Source organism: Gracilinanus agilis, chromosome 2 (assembly GCF_016433145.1).
Source record: "Gracilinanus agilis isolate LMUSP501 chromosome 2, AgileGrace, whole genome shotgun sequence".
In the NCBI taxonomy this organism is placed as follows: Eukaryota; Metazoa; Chordata; class Mammalia; order Didelphimorphia; family Didelphidae; genus Gracilinanus; species Gracilinanus agilis.
The window spans coordinates 365,143,177-365,161,495 of NC_058131.1; the positions used below are offsets into that span (position 1 = coordinate 365,143,177).

Consider the following 18,319-nt stretch of genomic DNA (forward strand, 5'->3'; position numbering starts at 1 on the left):
TGGAGGTTAAATGACTTGCCCAGGGTCACAAAGTTAGGAAGTGTCTGAGGCCAGAGTTGAACCCAGGGCCTCCTGACTCCAGGCCTGGTGCTCTATCTACTGAGCCACCTCAATACCTGTGTGCTTCCATACATTTGTAAAGGCCATAGCCCATGCCTTGGCATATGCCCTTTACTCATGTTGGCCTTTCAGTATGATTTTCTTCTTTTCTGGCTTAGTTTAGTTGTTACCTCCTTTTATTCCCCTTCTCCAACTCAAAGTATTTCTGCCATAAATATTCCTACAGTATGTTGAATCTCTCTTCTATACCCTACTTTGTTTTGGACTTATCTTTATCTTTGTATATAGATTTCCTCCCAGTAGATTTTGAGCTCCTGGATGGCAGGGATTTTTTCTTTCCCTTTGAGTTCCTAGTGTTTGACTTCCTTTGCATATAAGTTTGAATGAATGTGTTCCTGAAACCAAAACCATTGAATATTCTACCTAGAAGGGAGCCTAGATACCCTTCCAAATCACAGGGCCATATATAGTATTTACTGCTACAAAGGACCTTATAAATCACCTTGGTCTGGGCTCCTCAGCCTTTTTTGTGTGGTGACCAGTTCATTAGGTTGACATTCTAGTGCAGCCTAGGAATCCCATCTCTGAACAATATTTTTAAATTCAGAAAATAAAATGCATAGGATTAGAAAGGAGAACAATTAAATTGAAGTACAATTACCAAAATATTTTTAAAAAACCCAAATTCATCAACTCTAATTTTAAAATCTCTTATCTAGTTTAACCTCTTTGCTTTCCAGGAGAGGAAACTGAGTCCTAAAGAAGCCAATTGATTAGCCTAAGATAACATATATTGTTGATGTAGGGGAAGGGAGCAGGCCATTGGAATCTAGTTCTCCCTCTTTTTTAAACCCTTACATTCTGTCTTAGAATCAATATTAATTATTGGTTCCAAGGCTGAAGAGCGGTAAGGGCTAGGCAATGGGGGGTTAAGCCTCTTGCCCAGGTTCACACAGCTAGGAAGTGTCTGAGGTCTCTAGGCCTGGCTCTCTATCCACTGAGCCACATAGCTGCCCCAAAATCTAGTTCTCTTAACTCCACAACCCATGTTCTTTCCATAAATGCAGCCATACTATGACTTTGGAGCTAAAACAACCCCCCATTTCTCCTCAGGTGCTTTCTTTTTTGAGTTTTCCCTTTCCCTGTGTTGAAGCAGGCCAAAAAGTTTAATTTATAATCTCTAGAATTTTGACCTCTTTTTTGTTCTCTCCAACTGCATTGTCTTTTTTGTCCCCCAAGACCAGCTCCTTCCTATTAAAGAGGAGAGAACTGAGGGCCATTGTTATTAGGGTGAAGACTTTTCCAGAGAGACTAAATTTTAGGGCATCTTCACACTATCAGCTTTCTAATTTCATCCACCTATCTCTGGTGTAAGTGGAGAAAAACTGAATTCTGCTCTGAGCCAAGTGATGTTAGCAATATGTTATGTATCTCTTTGCTTCCTTTCTCTCTTTTGCTACCAGCATGTGGTTTTTTCACTACTTATTATTTCCATCAAGAGAAGATGAACAAAGGAGATTAAAAGCAATAAAATTTAGTTTAATTGTTTAAAAAATAACAAACCCATACCTTTTGTCTTGGTATCAATTCTAAGACAGAAGAGCATAAGGGCTAGGCAATTGGGGTTAAGTGACTTGCCCAAGGTCAAACAGCTAGGTAGTGTCTAAGGCCAGATTTGAGCCTAGGTGCTCTCGATTCCAGGCCTGGTGCTTTATCTTGTGCTACTTAGCTGCCCCTCAGATCAGTCATTTTTGAAGACTGAAACTTTGGCTTAACATTAGTTTCAGTATCACTTAGTACTATGCAGTGATGTTGTTCTGAATTCAATGTAAGGCACTAAACCACGCTGCCAAAAAAAAATTGTGAAGATACACTTAAAAAGGGTGGGACGGGGGTAGCTGGGTAGCTCAGTGGATTGAGAGCCAGGCCTAGAGATGGGAGGTCCTAGGTTCAAATCTGGCCTCAGATACTTCCCAGCTGTGTGACCCTGGGTAAGTCACTTGACCCTCATTGCCCACCCTTACCACTCTTCTGCCTTGGAGCTAATACACAGTATTGATTCTAAGACAGAAGGTAAGGGTTTAAAAAATAAATTAATAAAAAAAAAAAAAAGGGTGGGACGAGGAATTCAGTTCATTGCCTAAATGGGGCAGGACTGCTATTGTATATATAGATAATTATAGATAATATATACTCCTACATAATTATAATTAAACATATAATTATATTTACTATATTACATACTATATATTACTATTATTGGGAATGAATGAGGAATATCGATTGGAAAGAATGTGTTAAGTACACAGAATTTAAAGTGGACCCCATTTGTATTTTTTAAATCATTTTTATGCTAAAATATGTTCTGTGTAATAAAAATTTTTTAAGTAACTTTGGCTTAAAAAAAGCTTTTGGAGTTACTTATAGATGTTGGTCATCTCTCCTTTCACAGCTGCCCCATCACTGATGTTAAGCCTAGTGAAAGGGGATGGTTTAAGTAAATTACCAGAAAACTTGCCTCAATTAAACATCTCATTTTTCTGGTGTGATAGCGCTTTGGGGTGTGTGGCAACTCATAACTTTAACTATCAGGTCACTTCCTCGCCTGGGATCATTTTTGAAAACCATGCAAGGAATGGAGTCAGGTGGAAGCCTTGGCCCCACTTCACCTGCAGTGGGGGAGTTAGTTAGTCTGAGAGGCTCATTTCCACGTGAGACCATTTCTCTCCCCAAGGAAAGGGTATCTTATAGTCTGTTAAGCATGGTATAGGGGCGGACCAGCTGTTCTCCATCTCCAGCCCAAGAGGAAATGGACTTTAAACTTCAGCATGAGGAATTTCAATTTGATACAAGGAAGAATTTCCTGTCTAAGGATTGTTAACTGCTGGAATGAGTGAATGAAAGAGGTTATGGACTCTCCCTTAGAGAATTTTCAAATATTTAATAATACCTCCTATTTGAATTCTGCTTTTCGTTTTTTTGCCAAGTATTTTCTTATCATATAAAGTTGGGTATTTTATAGTGAATGCCTAAATTGAAGAGATACTATGATATAGTAGGTGTTTGTGTGTTTATGTGTATAGTTTTGGGTTTGGATATGGAAAGCTTGGGTTCAAGTCCTTCCATGAAACTTAACTAGCTGTCTGACCATAGGCAAGTCACATGCCCTCTCTGAGCCTCAGTTTCCTTATATGCAATATAGGAAATTATAATTCCTATATGGTACCTACCTTCGGGGTTGTTATGGGTATTCAATGAGATCACCTATTCTAATAATATTTATGAAAATATTAGTTTTTCATGTGAGCTGTTATTACTAATTTTTTAACCTTTACCTTCTATCCTAGTAATAAGTCTAAGACAGAAGGGCAAGAGCTAAGCGATAGGGGTTAAGTGGCTTGCTCAGGTTTACACAGCTAAGAAATGTCTGAGGCCAGATCTGAACCCAGGACATCCCATCTACAAGCCTGGCTATCTATCCAGTGAGCCATTTACCTGCACCTGTTCTTCTTCTTTTTTTAACCTTTATCTTCTGTTTTAGAATCAATAACAAGTATTAGTTCTATGGCAGAAGAACATTAAAGGTAGGCAATAAGGGTTAAGCGACTTGCCCACGGTCATACAGCTCAGAAGTGTCTTGAGGTCAGATTTGAACCCAGGAACTCCCATCTTTAGGTCTGGTTCTCCATCCACTGAGTCACCTCGATGTCCAGGATATATATTTCTTCATTTATTCTCTAGGACCAAAGTGGTCATTGTACTTAATCTGAGTTCTGCTGCCATTTTAGTGATGTTTCTGTTTAAACCATTTATACTCGTTGTGTATTTTCTCCTCATTCCAATTTCTCCGCCCTTTGTCCCATCAGTGCATATAAATCTCCTGTTGTCACTCTGAATTCTTTATATGGAACGAATCCTATAGCCTCCATCTCTGGAGAGTGTTAATATCTCATAGAGATGAGGTGTGCTGGTAAAAGTTAAACAGTGGCCCTCTGAAATGCAAGACACATTTTTCATTTTCATCTGTATTATTATGAACATTTTCTCCATCATTTTTTTAAGTCTAGACAGTCAGCAAAACAATAAACCAAGCCCTGATTTGGAGCAGTTGTCAGTTTTCAAGATGTAAATGCTCACCCTGAAAATTTAACAATTGGTTCTGAGCCCATGCATGGAGTATGTAGGGATTCATTTACCTGAAGACCAGGGAGGGGACGTCTAGGGGTCCCTAGATTGAAGTCACCTTCAGGTATGGCTATGTCCTGGGACATTTGGAGCACAAGCTCTCCGTGGTTAGGTCTGTTTCTGTTTCCGTGCCTATAAGTTTCCTACTAGTCTGTGCCAATTTGGGATGGCCCCCATCCCTCACAATGCCAGCTCTCTGAGCAAGATTCTTGCCTACCACCCCCTTGGGCTGAGCTGTTGCTGCTGCTGCCCACTTCAGGCTGGTCCCACTCTCTTTAATTTGACCTGGCAGATTTCAAGCGGAGGAAGAACCTTTTCTAAACACATTCTAAGCTCCGTTCTCTAGCTGGAGAGATGATGAAGGAGAAAAGTGTTCCATGGCTTGTGTCCCAGAACAGTTTACAAAACAATGTACTTAACCCTAATCAGTCACAGGAGGTACCTCCTAGCTCTTGCCAGCTCTGGTCTCCCCAGGCTTAACACCATCTGCAGTGTTGCTTCTAGGGACTTGGGGGCTGACATGACTTGACCCAGCTCTCTGACTGTTTCCCCATGTGATTCTTTTACCCAAGAATTCCTCTCCCTCCTTCCAGTGCCTGGCAACTTCCTCCTCCCCTGTCTTCGTATCCTTTAAACACCCAACTGTGGGAGATGGGAACCAAAGACTTAGCCTCTGGTAGAAGAGAAACGTGGGCTAATTCAATTGCCTCTAATTTGGTCAGTGTGTTGTGTAGCTTTAAGAAGCATAGGGATTTCCAAAAGCATGCTTGGGAAATTTGTTCTTTTTGGCCACATCTGCATCAACCACTGCAGCTATTTGACCTTTGGCTTATTGCTTAAGTTTGCATATGTGAGGTTACACAATATTTATGCTTAAGGAGCTGTCAGGATCTGATTTTCCACTCTCTGTTACAAAAGGCTGTTGAAACCCTAAACCACTTCCCTGACTTGCTCTGGAGAGGGCATTACGGGGGGCTCAGAACCAGAGTTTGGGGGTCTGTTTCTCATCCGTATGGCAAAGCTTCACTAATTTGGACTGCTTGGGGACAGGACAGGCTCATCGATGAATGGAGTCTGAATTACAGGTTTTTTAAAAATGAAACTTTTGTTACTTGCAAGTACCTAGAGTAACTTAGTTGGGTCTAACAGTGTTTCCTAGGTGAGGTCTGTTAGGAAATCTATTTTAATGAAATGACAAGGATGATTTGTAATCAGCATAGAATGAAAGAATTTTTTAGTGAGAAGAGGGCTTCAAGATCATCAGTCCAATTTTCTTATTATGCATCTGAGGAATTCTTATTCTGGAGAAATTAAATGCTCATAGCCATGCAAGAGGCAGCTTAAGTGGCCTACTAGATAGAATGCTTGGCCTGGAATCCCGGAAGTCCTGAGTTCAAATCTCATCTCAGGTACTTAACAACCTGTGTGACCAGAGGGAAGTCACTTAACTTCTGTCTGCCTCAATTTCCTCAACTATAAAATAAGGTAATAATCTCACCTACTTCCTCAGGTAGTTGTGAAGGAAAGATGAGAGATATTTGTATAGTGATTAACACAGTTCCCGACATAACAGACATTTAATAAATGCTTGTTTCCTTGTTTCCTTTCTTCCTTACATCTATCCCACTATAAATAGGTAACTTAAGTATTAAGAGTTGAAGTCTTTATCTTATTTTCTCTATTCTCTTTTTAATATACATTTTTTAATAGTTAGAAAAATGTCATCCCACCTCTTCCCCTAATCATGAGATTTCAAATTAATGAGGTTTTTGTAGTATTTCTTTAACAATACCCTAGAGTATCTGTGCATCTGGGCATTTGGATTTATGAATGTGTGTTATTGCTAAGTGTATACACCCCAGCTCTCTGGGTGGAAGGCAAGGAAGAAAAGTTCTAAGCCTGAGGAACATGTGTGCTTATATTCCTGAAGTTAACATCTGCTGAAAACCATAAAGAATTTAGAATTTTACAGGGTATATAAAAGACCTCTTTATATTACATATCCAGAAGTATCTATAAATAGAACACATTAACTCTTCTGGAAGGCAGTGTGGCATAATGGTGAGAGTAAAGGAGTTAGAACCAGAAGAAACTTTTCTCAGTCATTTACTAGCTATATGGCCCTAAACAAATCACTTAACTTCTCAATTTCCTCATTTGTAAAGAAGAGTTAAAAATCCCTATAGCTCTTATGTTCACAATAAGCTTGTGAGGTAAAATCAGAAATCTGTACATTCCTTTGCAAACCCTAAAATACCACATAGGTGTCAATCAAACAACCATCAAGTAATTTATTAAAAACAATGTTTAAGTGAACATTATATACAGCTACAGAACTAATGTTTAAAGAATAACTTGTGAGTATCTATCTCTAGAGAAAGAATCAATAAATACATTTTTTTTTTGGTTGATTGAAGTCTTCTTTAGTGCAAGGAAGGGAAAAAGAGAGATACCCGAGGATTTCAATGTAACCCACCACCACCACCACCACCACCACCAAAAAACACTTTACCATGTGCTAGGTGCTGATTTCAAGTGTAGACCTCTTGGGGGTCTACACCTGGGTGATGCTTAGGTCATTTCCACAGGGTAAAGCAAGCATCAATTAGCTTTTATTTGAGTCTTGCTGTGATACTGCTGTGCCTCTGAGAATCACCCTTCCCCAAAAGACCAGGATTCTCATCTCCAATTGTCTCAGCTTCTTAACCAAACTGCAGTTTATGTAGCATGGGAAGATAACCTTTTCTAATTACTGTGTGTTGTCTATTCAGCATCCCTTCGTCAGCAAAGTCACCAGCAACAAAGCTCTACGAGAGCTGGTAGCTGAAGCAAAGGCTGAAGTGATGGAAGAAATTGAAGACAACAGGGAGGAAGGAGAAGATGATGACTCAACAGAAACAGTATCTGTAAGTCTTAACTCTTTTTTAAAAACCCAGTATTTTTTGCAAGGCTTTTTTTTTTTTCTATTAAAAAGAAAAAAAGGTGAAGTATGTGACTTGAAAAACCACCCCCAAATAATCATCAGTGGGAGAGGAATGTATTTTCAAGAGAATTTCTTCCCTGTTTTTGGGAGTAACTCTTATGCTTGTGGCCTCCTCTGTTCTCTAAGCCATGGAGAAGGTTCTTTAGTGACTTATTTCCACCTAGCTGGACAGGAAAGCCTCTTTTTTAGAGCAGAGTTGCTGACCTGATAGTGGTGTGTGTTTCTGTGAACCAAAATGTCTAAGGAGAAGCTAAATTAATCCATCAAGTCAAGGAGCTGGGTAGGAGGAAACTTGCTCTGTAACCTAATAGAATTTTAGAGTTGGAAGTGGCCTTCAAGGTTCATCTAGTTCAAATTCCTCACTTAACAGAATGAGAAACCCCCTGGGACTCTGGGAAAGTATCCCTGGGAGGATCACCTGGCACTAGATGTCTCCTTGGTGAACTTATATACCTTTTGGGGAATTGAGGCCTCGGGAGCATGATTGATATTACAAGGAAAGGGGAAGCCCAAAACAGGATTATCAGGGAGAGGCTGATGCTTTACAGTGGATACTAAAAAAAGAGTCCAACCAGCGGCTGGGCTACCTAGGAAAGGACTTTGATATAATGGGAGAAACTACCAGGACAAAAGGGTACTTAACATTCGATTAGATTTGCTAACTCCACCTAATTAGGGCCATTAAGTATCTTAAAGTCTATTATTCCCTCTGAAATAGATTTCCTTCTAAGTGAACTCTCAGGGGAACCGGGACAAACTCGGGGTCTCCAGATTCCAAGTTGACATCTGGATTCTGTTGCTTGGAAGAGTCGAGACATTGTAAAATGATTACTTCAATGGGAAGAGTTGAGTGGGGAGAGGAATTATAAATGGAGAGTGAATATAACACCAAGTTTCTTTTCATTTGACAATAAGGAATATTGGTTGTGTCAGAAATTCAGTAGAGAATCTTTCTTTTTAAAAGAGCTCTGGGATGATTCTTTCTGGAAGATAAATGATCATCCAACAATTTATCTAGTTTCCAAATTCATTCTTGTGTATGGGGAATCGTTTCATACCAGAGACAGTCTAGACTGAAGAAAAAGGCCATCCACCATCATATAAGGAGCCAAAGGAGTATGGATGCAGGTTGAAATAAACCATTCTTTCATTTTATTTCCTCCATGAATGTTTCTCTAGTATAAGCAATATATGTCTTGTTTTATAACATGGCAAACAGGGAAATATGTATTATGTGATAATATTCATACAACCTATTTATATTAATTGCCTTTTTTTTTTTACCTTCTGTCTTGGAATCAATACTGTGTATTGGCTCCAAAGAAGAAGAAGAGTGGTAAGGGCTAGGCAATGGGGGTCAAGTGACTTGCCCAGGGTCACATAGCTAGGAAGTGTCTGAGGCCAGATTTGAACCTAAGACCTCCCTTCTCTAGGCCTGGCTCTCAATCCACTGAGCCACCCAGCTGCCCCCATTAACTGCCTTCTTGAGGAAGGGATAGAGAGGATTGAAAATGTCAGAAAACAAATATTAAAAACTGTAAGATAATTAATTGACATGTAATCTGGAAAAATAAAAATGTTTTAAAAAGGAAATGAGTCCTAGGAAACTTTTTCCAAGGACTTATTTTTCTCCAAGCTTAGGTATCACAGAAGATGTGGAGATATCCCTATTTTAATTAGCCCTACCCTCCCAGAGGTTATGGATCCCTACCAGTGATAAAAGCTACAATTTTGTGACAAAATGGCCTAAGCCATAAATATAATAATGAAATAGAAAAGCCCACCTTGGCCACATTGAGGTTCTGTTTTCATTTATTTCTGACAAATATTTTTGTGTACTTACTATGGGCCTATTACTATATCAGGTGCTAGGGGAGAGGAAAGAAAAGACAATTCCTTGCTCTCCTCCAACCTGCCCCACCTGCTCCTTCCCCTTCCCCTATCATCACATTTACACTCAAGCCCTACCCACTGAGAGAGTAGTGATTAGGAATTAATAATTGCCACTACATACTCTAGGCTCCAAGAGAAGTGGAGAAGAGGAAGAAAAAAACATTCTTAAAAGAAGAGGAAAAATATAAAAGAACTAGGCATTAAAAGTTCCAGGTCTTTTTTAGACTCTTGGTTCTAGTGGTTACTGTTTTGTAAATCTTATTAGATTGGATAGAAATAAAATCATTGAGGCATTAAAAAAAAGTGCAGAAAAGAAAACAGAAGGAAAGCTAGAAAGAAGCACAGATAAGCAGGATAGCTTTGAAAATTACAGGTTGGATTTATTCTACTTAAAAAGACAAAAGAATTTTACATTACAAAGATTTACCATTTCAAGAACAATTTTTTTCTGTCACACTGCGTACATGGAAATCTGTATTTAATTTGTTTTTTAAGTTCTGAATAATTTTTTAAAACCCAAAATATGTATTTTTATGCTATCTTCTTAAAAGCCTCCAGGGAGACATACACGAGACTCTTCAGAAGTGAGTCACCTGAGTTTTGATGGAGAGAAGCCTCCAGAGTTATCAACTCCTGACCCATTGATGCCCACAGGCAGCCTTGAGAAGCCCAATGGCAAGCTTTCGGAAGGAGAAATCACCACTATCAAGGAAGATGGTGGCAGCTCCATTCAAACTACAGGCAGTTCGGTCTTGCCTGGAAATGAACATGACAGAGTTGAATCTGCAGACCCAGGGAAATACCGTTTCAGTGCCCCACCAGGATTCTTGGATGCCAAAGTTTCAACCATGGAGGAGAAACCTTTCTTTAATCATCAGAGCAATGGCCTGGACGTCGCTACCAACACAAACAATAAGGGAAGTCGAAGCCGGCCCACAAGCAGTATCCTGGAGAACTTAGTGGGTGAAAAAATTGCCAATGGGACTCTAGAGCCTCCTGTTCAAATTCCCCTTCGTAAATTCAAGAGAGACTCAGACTGTGGGAGCCTTTCTGCCTCTGAGAGTATGGATTACAGTGTCTCGCTCTCTGCTGACTTGTCTCTGAACAGAGAAACAGGTTCATTGTCTCTGAAGGTGAGTTTTGAACTTAGACTGAATCCTGCATGAGCCAGGCTAATCATACCAAGGGAAATGAGTTTGGTTTGGAAAAGATGGTGATCTCTTGGTTTTGATCCAGTTTCGTAGGCTTAGAAAATATATTAATTCTGGGGCAGCTAAGCAGCATAGTGGAAAGAGTGCCAGACCTGGAGTCAGGAGGACCTGGGTTCAAATTTGGCCTCAGATACTTCCTAATTGTGTGACCTTGGACAAGTCACTTAACCCCAATTGCCTAACCTTTTCCACTTTTCTGACTTAGAACGGATGCTGCCAGAAGGTAAAGGTTTAAACATGTATATGTATGTTCTGATTTGAATTGGCCAACTATTTTTTTTTTACCCTTTGATTAAACTTGATTTAAATTAGAATTTTTTAAAAATGGTGATAGAGTGGACAAAACACCAGATTTAGGGTCAAGAAGACTTGAATTTGTATGCTGCTTCAGATAACCTATGACCATGGGTAAGTCACTCAGTCTGCTTCACCCTCAAGCTTTGTCTTCTGTAATAATGGGAATGATAGTAGCATCTATCTCCCAGAGTCAGGAGGATTGAGTTAGATAATACAACATGTTGAGTACTTTGCAAATTTTTTAAGTGCTACATTTGTTATTTATCATGCAGCTGTTTCTGATTTGTTTGACTCTTTGTGACCCGATTTAGGGTTTCCTAGGCAGAGTACAAGAGTGGTTTGTAGTATATTAGAAAGTGAGGAACCCTGGCTTTAAGATTCAGTGTCTCTTCATGTACTTGTACACAAATCAACCAAATCTTTCTTCTCTTTCTTTCTTTCCTTTCATCCTAGACATTTGTTGTTTTGTAGAGAAAGAAAGGATAGCTTCTATATCCAGTTGGTACTCTCCACAGTGCCAACAAAGTTGAACTAGATTAATGAGATTCTTCTAAATGTAATGTAGTAATTCAAATCTAGGAGGAAATAAATCATTGACTAAAGATACTTAAAGATTGTTTGGTGCATATGTGTATGGGTTTGGGTGTGTTTATTTTTAAACAACATCCTTCCTTTGTTCCATTTTGAAAACACAACTTAGTTTTGGACATTCCTCTGGTTTTGTTTCCTTTTTTTTTTTTTTTAAATTCAATACAGTAGCGTTTTATTTGGTGATAGAAAAGGGAAGAAGGGAAGCATTGTATAAAAAAGAAAGCATTGGTTACAAGGAAAATGGGAATTCCAGGATCTTCCAGGGAAGAAGAGACTTGATGAAGATGGACCAAAGTCTCTTAGATTTTGACTTGGTAGGGACCTTAATGGTTATTTAGTCCAGCAGTGCCAAACCCAGGGCCAGCTCTGCAGTCCTGGGAGTAAAACTCCCAATGACAATCAAACCAATATTAAAATTGGGAAATCCTTAACAACAACAACAAAAAACAATACAGTACAAATAATGTTAATTTGTGGTTTTCTAAGTTAGTATGCAGCTGTCATTGATTCACTTCTCTTTAAGTTTGACAGCCTTGATTTAGTCCATCCCCCTCATTGAACCAAGGAAGAAACTAAGTAAACCCTATAGAAAGGTGAAGCCATTTACCCAAGGTCCCCGAGGCAGGAAAATAGCAGAGTTGAGCTTTGAATGCAAGGCTTCCCAACTCCACTATGACACCATTCATAGTTTCATTTGGGAAATATGTTTAGAATGGAATGCAGGCAGGAGTGTAGGACAGAAATGTCACCAACAGTCAAATAAACACAGGTTATTGCAATCCGGTTAAACAAGCAATTATTAAGGTAGTGTTGGAAGTGGTGAGAGCACTAGGTGTTAGATAAATCTGGGTTCAGCTCTCCCTCACACTCTTATTAGCTGTGTGAATTAAAGCAAATTGCCTGCCCATTTTCCATCTTAATTTATTTTTTAAAATAAATTTCTATTGATATCTGTCATTTGTTCTATCACCAGACTTTGTTTGTACCAGGATTTCTTACTTTCCCTCCCAGTGAGTCAGCCCTTATAACAAAAGATTTTTTTTTAATAAAAAGAAAGAGGGGGCAGTTAGTTGACTCAGTGGATAGAGTGCCAGGCCCAGAGTCAGGAGGACTTGGGTTCAAATGTAGCCTTAGACACTTCCTTGCTGTGTGACTTTGGGCAAGTTGCTTAACTCCAATTGCCTAGTCCTTGCCACTCTTCTATTTTAGAATTGTTATGAAGACAGAAAGTAGTTTTAAAAAAATGAAAAGAAGGAAGAAGAAAGAGAGAAGAGGAAAAAAATCAGCAAAACTGAACAATACGTTGAAAAATTCTGAAAACATTTCCAGTGTTCCATACCTAAATTGGCAAAGGAATAGGGTTGGGGTGTTCTGATTTTAATTTCTTCTTGAAAGTGAAGATAACAATTCTTACCTTGCAAGAGTATATGCTTTTGTTGTTGTTGAGTCATTTCAGGGTCTTTATGACCCCTTTTTGGGTTTTCTTGGCAGAGATACTGGAGTAGTTTGCCATTTCTTTCTCTAGCTCAGTTTACAGATTAGGAAACTGAGACAAACAGGGGTAAGAGATTTACCCAGGGTCACATAGCTGGCAATCATCTGAGGCCAGATTTGAACTTGAGAAGATGAGTCTTCCTTACTCCAAGCCTGATGCTTTATCCACTGTGCTTCTACCGAGGGTCCCCAATTTATACTTAGCAAGTCTCAAAAATCCTTTATATATGTCAGCTGTTGTTTATTAGGGTCCTACTATAAATAAGGCACTGTGCTAGTTGGTGGGCATACAAAGACAAAACAAAAAATAATCCCTTCTCTTAGACAGTTTACATTCTACTCAGAGCATCCCATCTCCAAATCCACAACCTAGTCCTGCCCTCCCTATTGTCACAGGCTGAGGAGGAAGCTGGTCTCTGGAGGTAGCTTTCGTTGATTGATTGCTTATTGATAGGACTTTCACTGACAGTTGGATGTTGCCCCTTGACCAGTGATCCAGAGAGTTAGTAGTGTGGATTTAGTCAGAGACTCCAGGTTCAACTCTCTTCTCTGCTATCTCCAGCCTATGTGACCTTGTTCAAATCTTGGAACCTCGGTTTTCTCTCCATTAAAATGAGGAGGGTTAGATTAGATGACATCTGAAGTGCCTTCTACCTTCAGATCCGTGATCTTCCTCCAAAGGTGCTCCTTCCTATGGTACCTCTTCTCCTTTACTAGGGTGCCTGTGCCTGTGAAACTTGTCACAGGCTCTCTGGTTGCCTTGACCTTGAAAATTCCTTTTCAACTAAATTCTGGAGTCTGGTTCAGAACTCTGAGACTTGGACAGGATTTTCCTGACTTGACTTCTAGGAGTTTAGCCAACAGTCTTTTTACATTACACTGAAGGGTATGTGGTGTGTTCTCATGATTAACTTCTACATAAACCAGATACGATGAAAAGGAAAACATAATTCTCTTGCAGCTCTTTCATCCCCACTTGAGGGATGTTTCTGATTCTATTGATGGGGGTAGGAAAGGAAATAGAAGAGAAATGGCTCAACTTCTTAGATTTCCAAAAGAACAAATTAATGTTGCTGCACTTGGGGAATCAAGGACTTTTATTTATACCTTTATACCTTTGATTACTGGATTTCTATAAGAAGAGCAGTAGTACAGATCCAACCCCAAACACAGATAACATAAAATCCATTTATATTTAGTCATATAGTATATTCAGAGGCTTCTCGGGGTTAGTCAGTTGGCCATGCTCATTCCACTTGACATAGATTAAGTAATGATGCCTTTGCATTCCTGGAGCCCACACTTGCTAGGTGGTGTAGAAAAGGGGCTGGGAATGGGCCAAATGGTGAAGGAGTTACTAAATCTTTGATTATGAGGATGAAATAAAAAGTAGATGATCCACACGTGATTAATTGAGAGAGCTTGAATTGCTTCTACTGACAACTGCCTGTTGGGATGCAGCATTGTGTTAGGGTGGAGGGAGGGGCACAGAGCCATTAGGCTCTTCTTCCTCAATTGTTGAACCTGAAGTGACTTTCTTTCTCCTTTCTGGATGGTAGGAACATTCATTGGAACAGCAAGTAGTTGACGTCATTCTCTTTCTCCATCACTTCCTATACTGACACTTACTTGATCTGGCTTCTAAACTAGTGTTTAGTTTAGAAAAGTTTTTGAACCAGAAATACAGAAGTTAGGAGGCACTATATATTCAAATAGGGGACTATAAAAATGTGAAGGGGTTTCCAACCTCCTTTTCAAGGCATTTTCTGCACAGTGGTCAAAATAATCTTCCAAAAGCAAAGGACTGGCCCCATCACTCCCTTTTCCAAGATTCTTCAGTGCTAAAACATATAATCCAAGGCTTGACGTTTAAAGTTCATCACAATCTGGCTCCAGCTAATCTTCTTAGACTTACTTCCTAGACTTTCTTTCACACATTCTATATTTCAACCAAACTCATCCACTTGTTATTTCCTGAACTTGGCTCTCACTTCTTTATGCTTTTGCATAAATGATCACTCCTGGGAGCAACTAGGTTGCCCAGTGGATAGAGCACCAGGCCTGGAGTCAGGAGGACTTGGGTTCTAAGTTGGCCTTACACACTTCCTAGCTGTGTGACCCTGGGCAAGTCACTTAACCCCTATTGCCTAGCCTTTATTGCTCTTCTGTCTTGGAACCAAGTCACAGTATTGATTCTAAGATGGAAAGCAAGGCTTTAAAAAAAAAAAAAAAAGAAAAGAAAGAATACTTAACAAACAAACCTCACAGAGAGGATATATTTTGTTAAACCATGTGTTCTTGTTCTGCCATTGTTTTTGGCTTGAAAAATATGGTTGGCATGTTCTTGGACCATGTGTGGCTTAGTCTGGATACTAAAAGCATGGAAGAATCACTGAGCACTGATTGCTTCTGAAACAGTTAAGAGACTGTTTTGAGTAGAGCCTGAGAATCTCTGTTGGATTGCTCCAGAGCATGAAATTGGAAGGACAGGGTAGGGCCAGATCATAGTGAGTCTAGAAATCCATGTAGAAATGTTGAAACATTAGGTAGAAGGCAACAGAGCGTCATTATATTCTTTTGAGCAGAAGAATGAAAAGATGAAAGCATTTGCTATAATCCTGCCCTTGGTTTGCAGGGTCGATTAGAATAAGGAGAGACTATAGTTCAAAGGGTTGTTGCTTTAATCCAGATGTTGATATGATGTAGTGGAAAGAGCATTGGACTTGGAATCTAAAGACTTGGGTTTGAGTCTCACCTATTAGCTGAGTTACCTTGAACAAGTCACTTCATTTTTGAGTCTCCATTTCCTAATCTGTAAAGTGACAAATAAATAATTTCCAGGACTAACATTTTGTGATTTTGCTTACATTCTGAGGCAGCCTGAAGTAGAAGACAGAGCATAGATGAAGATGGTGGCAATAAGAATGGAAAAGAAGAAAACAAGACAAGAGACTTTTCAAAAGCATAATCATATAGGCTTGGTGACAAAATAAACATAGGCTAGAAGAAAGGAAATGGGCAGAAAAGGTTTTTTTTCTTGTTTTTTTGTTTTGTTTTGTTTTTTCAGAAAAGGTTTTAAGCCTGGGTCAAAGGCAAACTAGGAATTTGTGGGGAACAGAGCATCTCTAATCTTTTGAAATTGACATTAAGGAAGAGAATTATGCCCTAAAAAAAATTATTTCTTTGTGCCCGTGTCAGAGATGGCTAGAACAAGAGTCAGTTCAATATAAGTCAATAAATAGTTATTCTGTGCCTAAAATGTGTCAAACTTGATGCTAGGGATTTAGGATATGGTTCTTTTATTTTTACTTGAAATTTTCAGTTTTGTCTCTTCTCCTTCCTCTGGTTAGGAACCCAGGCTACACAATAAAACCCTGAAGCGCACCCGGAAGTTTGTTGTGGATGGTGTGGAAGTGAGCGTCACCACCTCCAAGATCATCAGTGAGGATGAGAAGAAGGATGAAGAGATGAGATTTCTCAGGCAAGCAGACAATATTTTTTTTAAATGGGAGCAGCAGCCATGGAATGTACTTGGACCATTTCTTCTTCAGAGAGAAAAATTCGGATGATGCTGGGGAAACTTGGGCTGCCTTCTAAAATGAAGTCTATTTTGCTTTTCAGATCAGACCAAAAAGAGGCAGCATCTGGGTAGTGTTTAGGACACTGGATCTATAGTTAAAAAGACCTAGATTCAAAATCTGCCTTGGATGCTTTCTGGCCCTGTGACCCAGACCATTCTCTTAACCTCTCTGAGCCACAGTTTTTTAATTTATAGAATCAGGATAATTAATAATAACTAACTCACAGGGTTTCTATGAAAGATCAAGTGAGAGAAAGTATATAAAAGGGGGCAGGAGAACAATTAGGTAGCACAGCGGGTAGAGCACTAGGCCTGGAGTCAGGAAGACCTGAATTCAAATCTGACCTCAGATACCTCCTAGCTGTGTGACCCTGAGCTTAGCCCTTACCACTCTTCTTGGAACCAGTACACAGTATTGATGCTATGATGGAAGGTAGAGATTTAAAAAAAAACAAACAAAAAATAAAAAACTGAGGCAGGCAGAAGTTAAGTGACTTTGCCAGGGCCACGCAGCTACTAGGAATCTGAGGCCAGATTTGAATTCAGATCTTCTTGACTCTAGCCTTGGTATCTACTGTACCACCTAGCTGCCAAAAAGTGCTTTGTAAACCTTAAAAACACTATGTAAATGTGAGCCGCTATTATTATTATTAGCAGTAATAATAACTGTGTAGAGAATGGATTTGAGTAACATTCTAGAGATAGAATGATAAGCCTTGGCAGTAGATCAAACATGGGGGATACGTTAGGAATCAAATAGGAGTCTGGGGGTTGAAGCTTAAGAAACTAGAAAAGTGCTAGAACCATTAGCAAAAATAGGGAAGCCAGGAGAAAATGGTTTGGAGTGGAAAGAGTGTAAGTTCAGCCTTAGACATGTTGAGTTTAAAAATCCAGTGGGGCGTCCAGCTGGAGATTTTTGTACACTATAGGAAAAGTGAATTTGGCTTCTGGGGGAGAGGAAGAGGAGAAGGAGCTGACATTTAAATAATGATGGAGCCTTGCAAAGCACTTCACATATGGTGCCTCCTTTGATTCTCTCCCAGACCCTGAGAGTCTATTATTATTACATTTTATATTACTATACTAATATACTATACAAATATATTATATTATACTATAATTCTATTATACTATTATCATCATTCCCATTTTACAGATAAAAAAATTGATGCTCAGAGAGGGCAAATAGTTTGCCCATGGCTACACAGATGGTAAATGTCAGAGGCAGAATTCAAATTCAGGCCTCTCTTGACTGCAGATCCCTTACTTTTTTCTCTTTTTTTAAACCACCAAGGAGTCTGGGAGATTTAGAAGTTTTCCTTATGGTGATAATATTTAGAGTTCAGGGAGTGAACATGATCATTCAGCAAAAAAAGAGAAGAGAGCCATGGCAAGAACTTGGGGATGGGGCTGGGAATGCCTGTGCTTAATGGGGAGAAAGCAAGAAAGGTATCCTACAATTTAAATAAATTCAAGATAACATTTCAAAGCCAAATAAAACAGTGCATGTTGGAGTTCTCTTCCCGAAGCTCTCAGAATTTGGGAGTTAATTCTAGATAGTCGCCTGCTTCCCTGTGAAGACCTTGTGGCATCCCACCTCCCAAGCAAAGTTGGATTTGGCTCTTTTCTGTAAAGCAGGTCACTCTGGATGGGCTCAGGCTCTGTGTGGGGAAGGACACACATCCTCAGGAGAACTTTTAAAAGCTCCATTTCTCCTGCATCCCCTGTCGGTGTTACCTCCACCCAAGAGTAGCTCAGGTTTCATAAGCTGAAATTCCAGCTCTCAGATGCCTTATTTAGTGAGGCTGCCCTTTGGCCCTGGACCTGGGCTGGGCTCCTCTGTGTGAACAGAGAGGTTGTGTTCTGCTCAGGTAATAGGGATGAAATTTCACTGAGGTGAAGAGGAGGGTGCTTGTTAATAAGGAATCCTTTTTCTTTTCTTTCTTCCCCCTTCTCCCCCATTACTTATGGTCTGGGAGGTTGGATTTCCCTTCAATTATGTAGGTCATTTAGTGTAGCAAGAGC

At 39.5% G+C, this 18,319-nt stretch overlaps 1 protein-coding gene across 1 annotated transcript in view; it reads left to right on the forward strand.

Annotated features, from left to right (window-relative positions):
• STK10 (serine/threonine kinase 10) overlaps nt 1–18,319 on the forward strand; it is a 141,422-nt gene that overhangs the window by 91,593 nt on the left and 31,510 nt on the right. Inside the window, exons 8-10 of the mRNA XM_044664452.1 lie at nt 7,017–7,151; nt 9,673–10,254; nt 16,065–16,195. Coding sequence (XP_044520387.1) covers nt 7,017–7,151; nt 9,673–10,254; nt 16,065–16,195 — 848 coding nt within the window. The remainder of the gene's footprint in view (nt 1–7,016; nt 7,152–9,672; nt 10,255–16,064; nt 16,196–18,319) is intronic.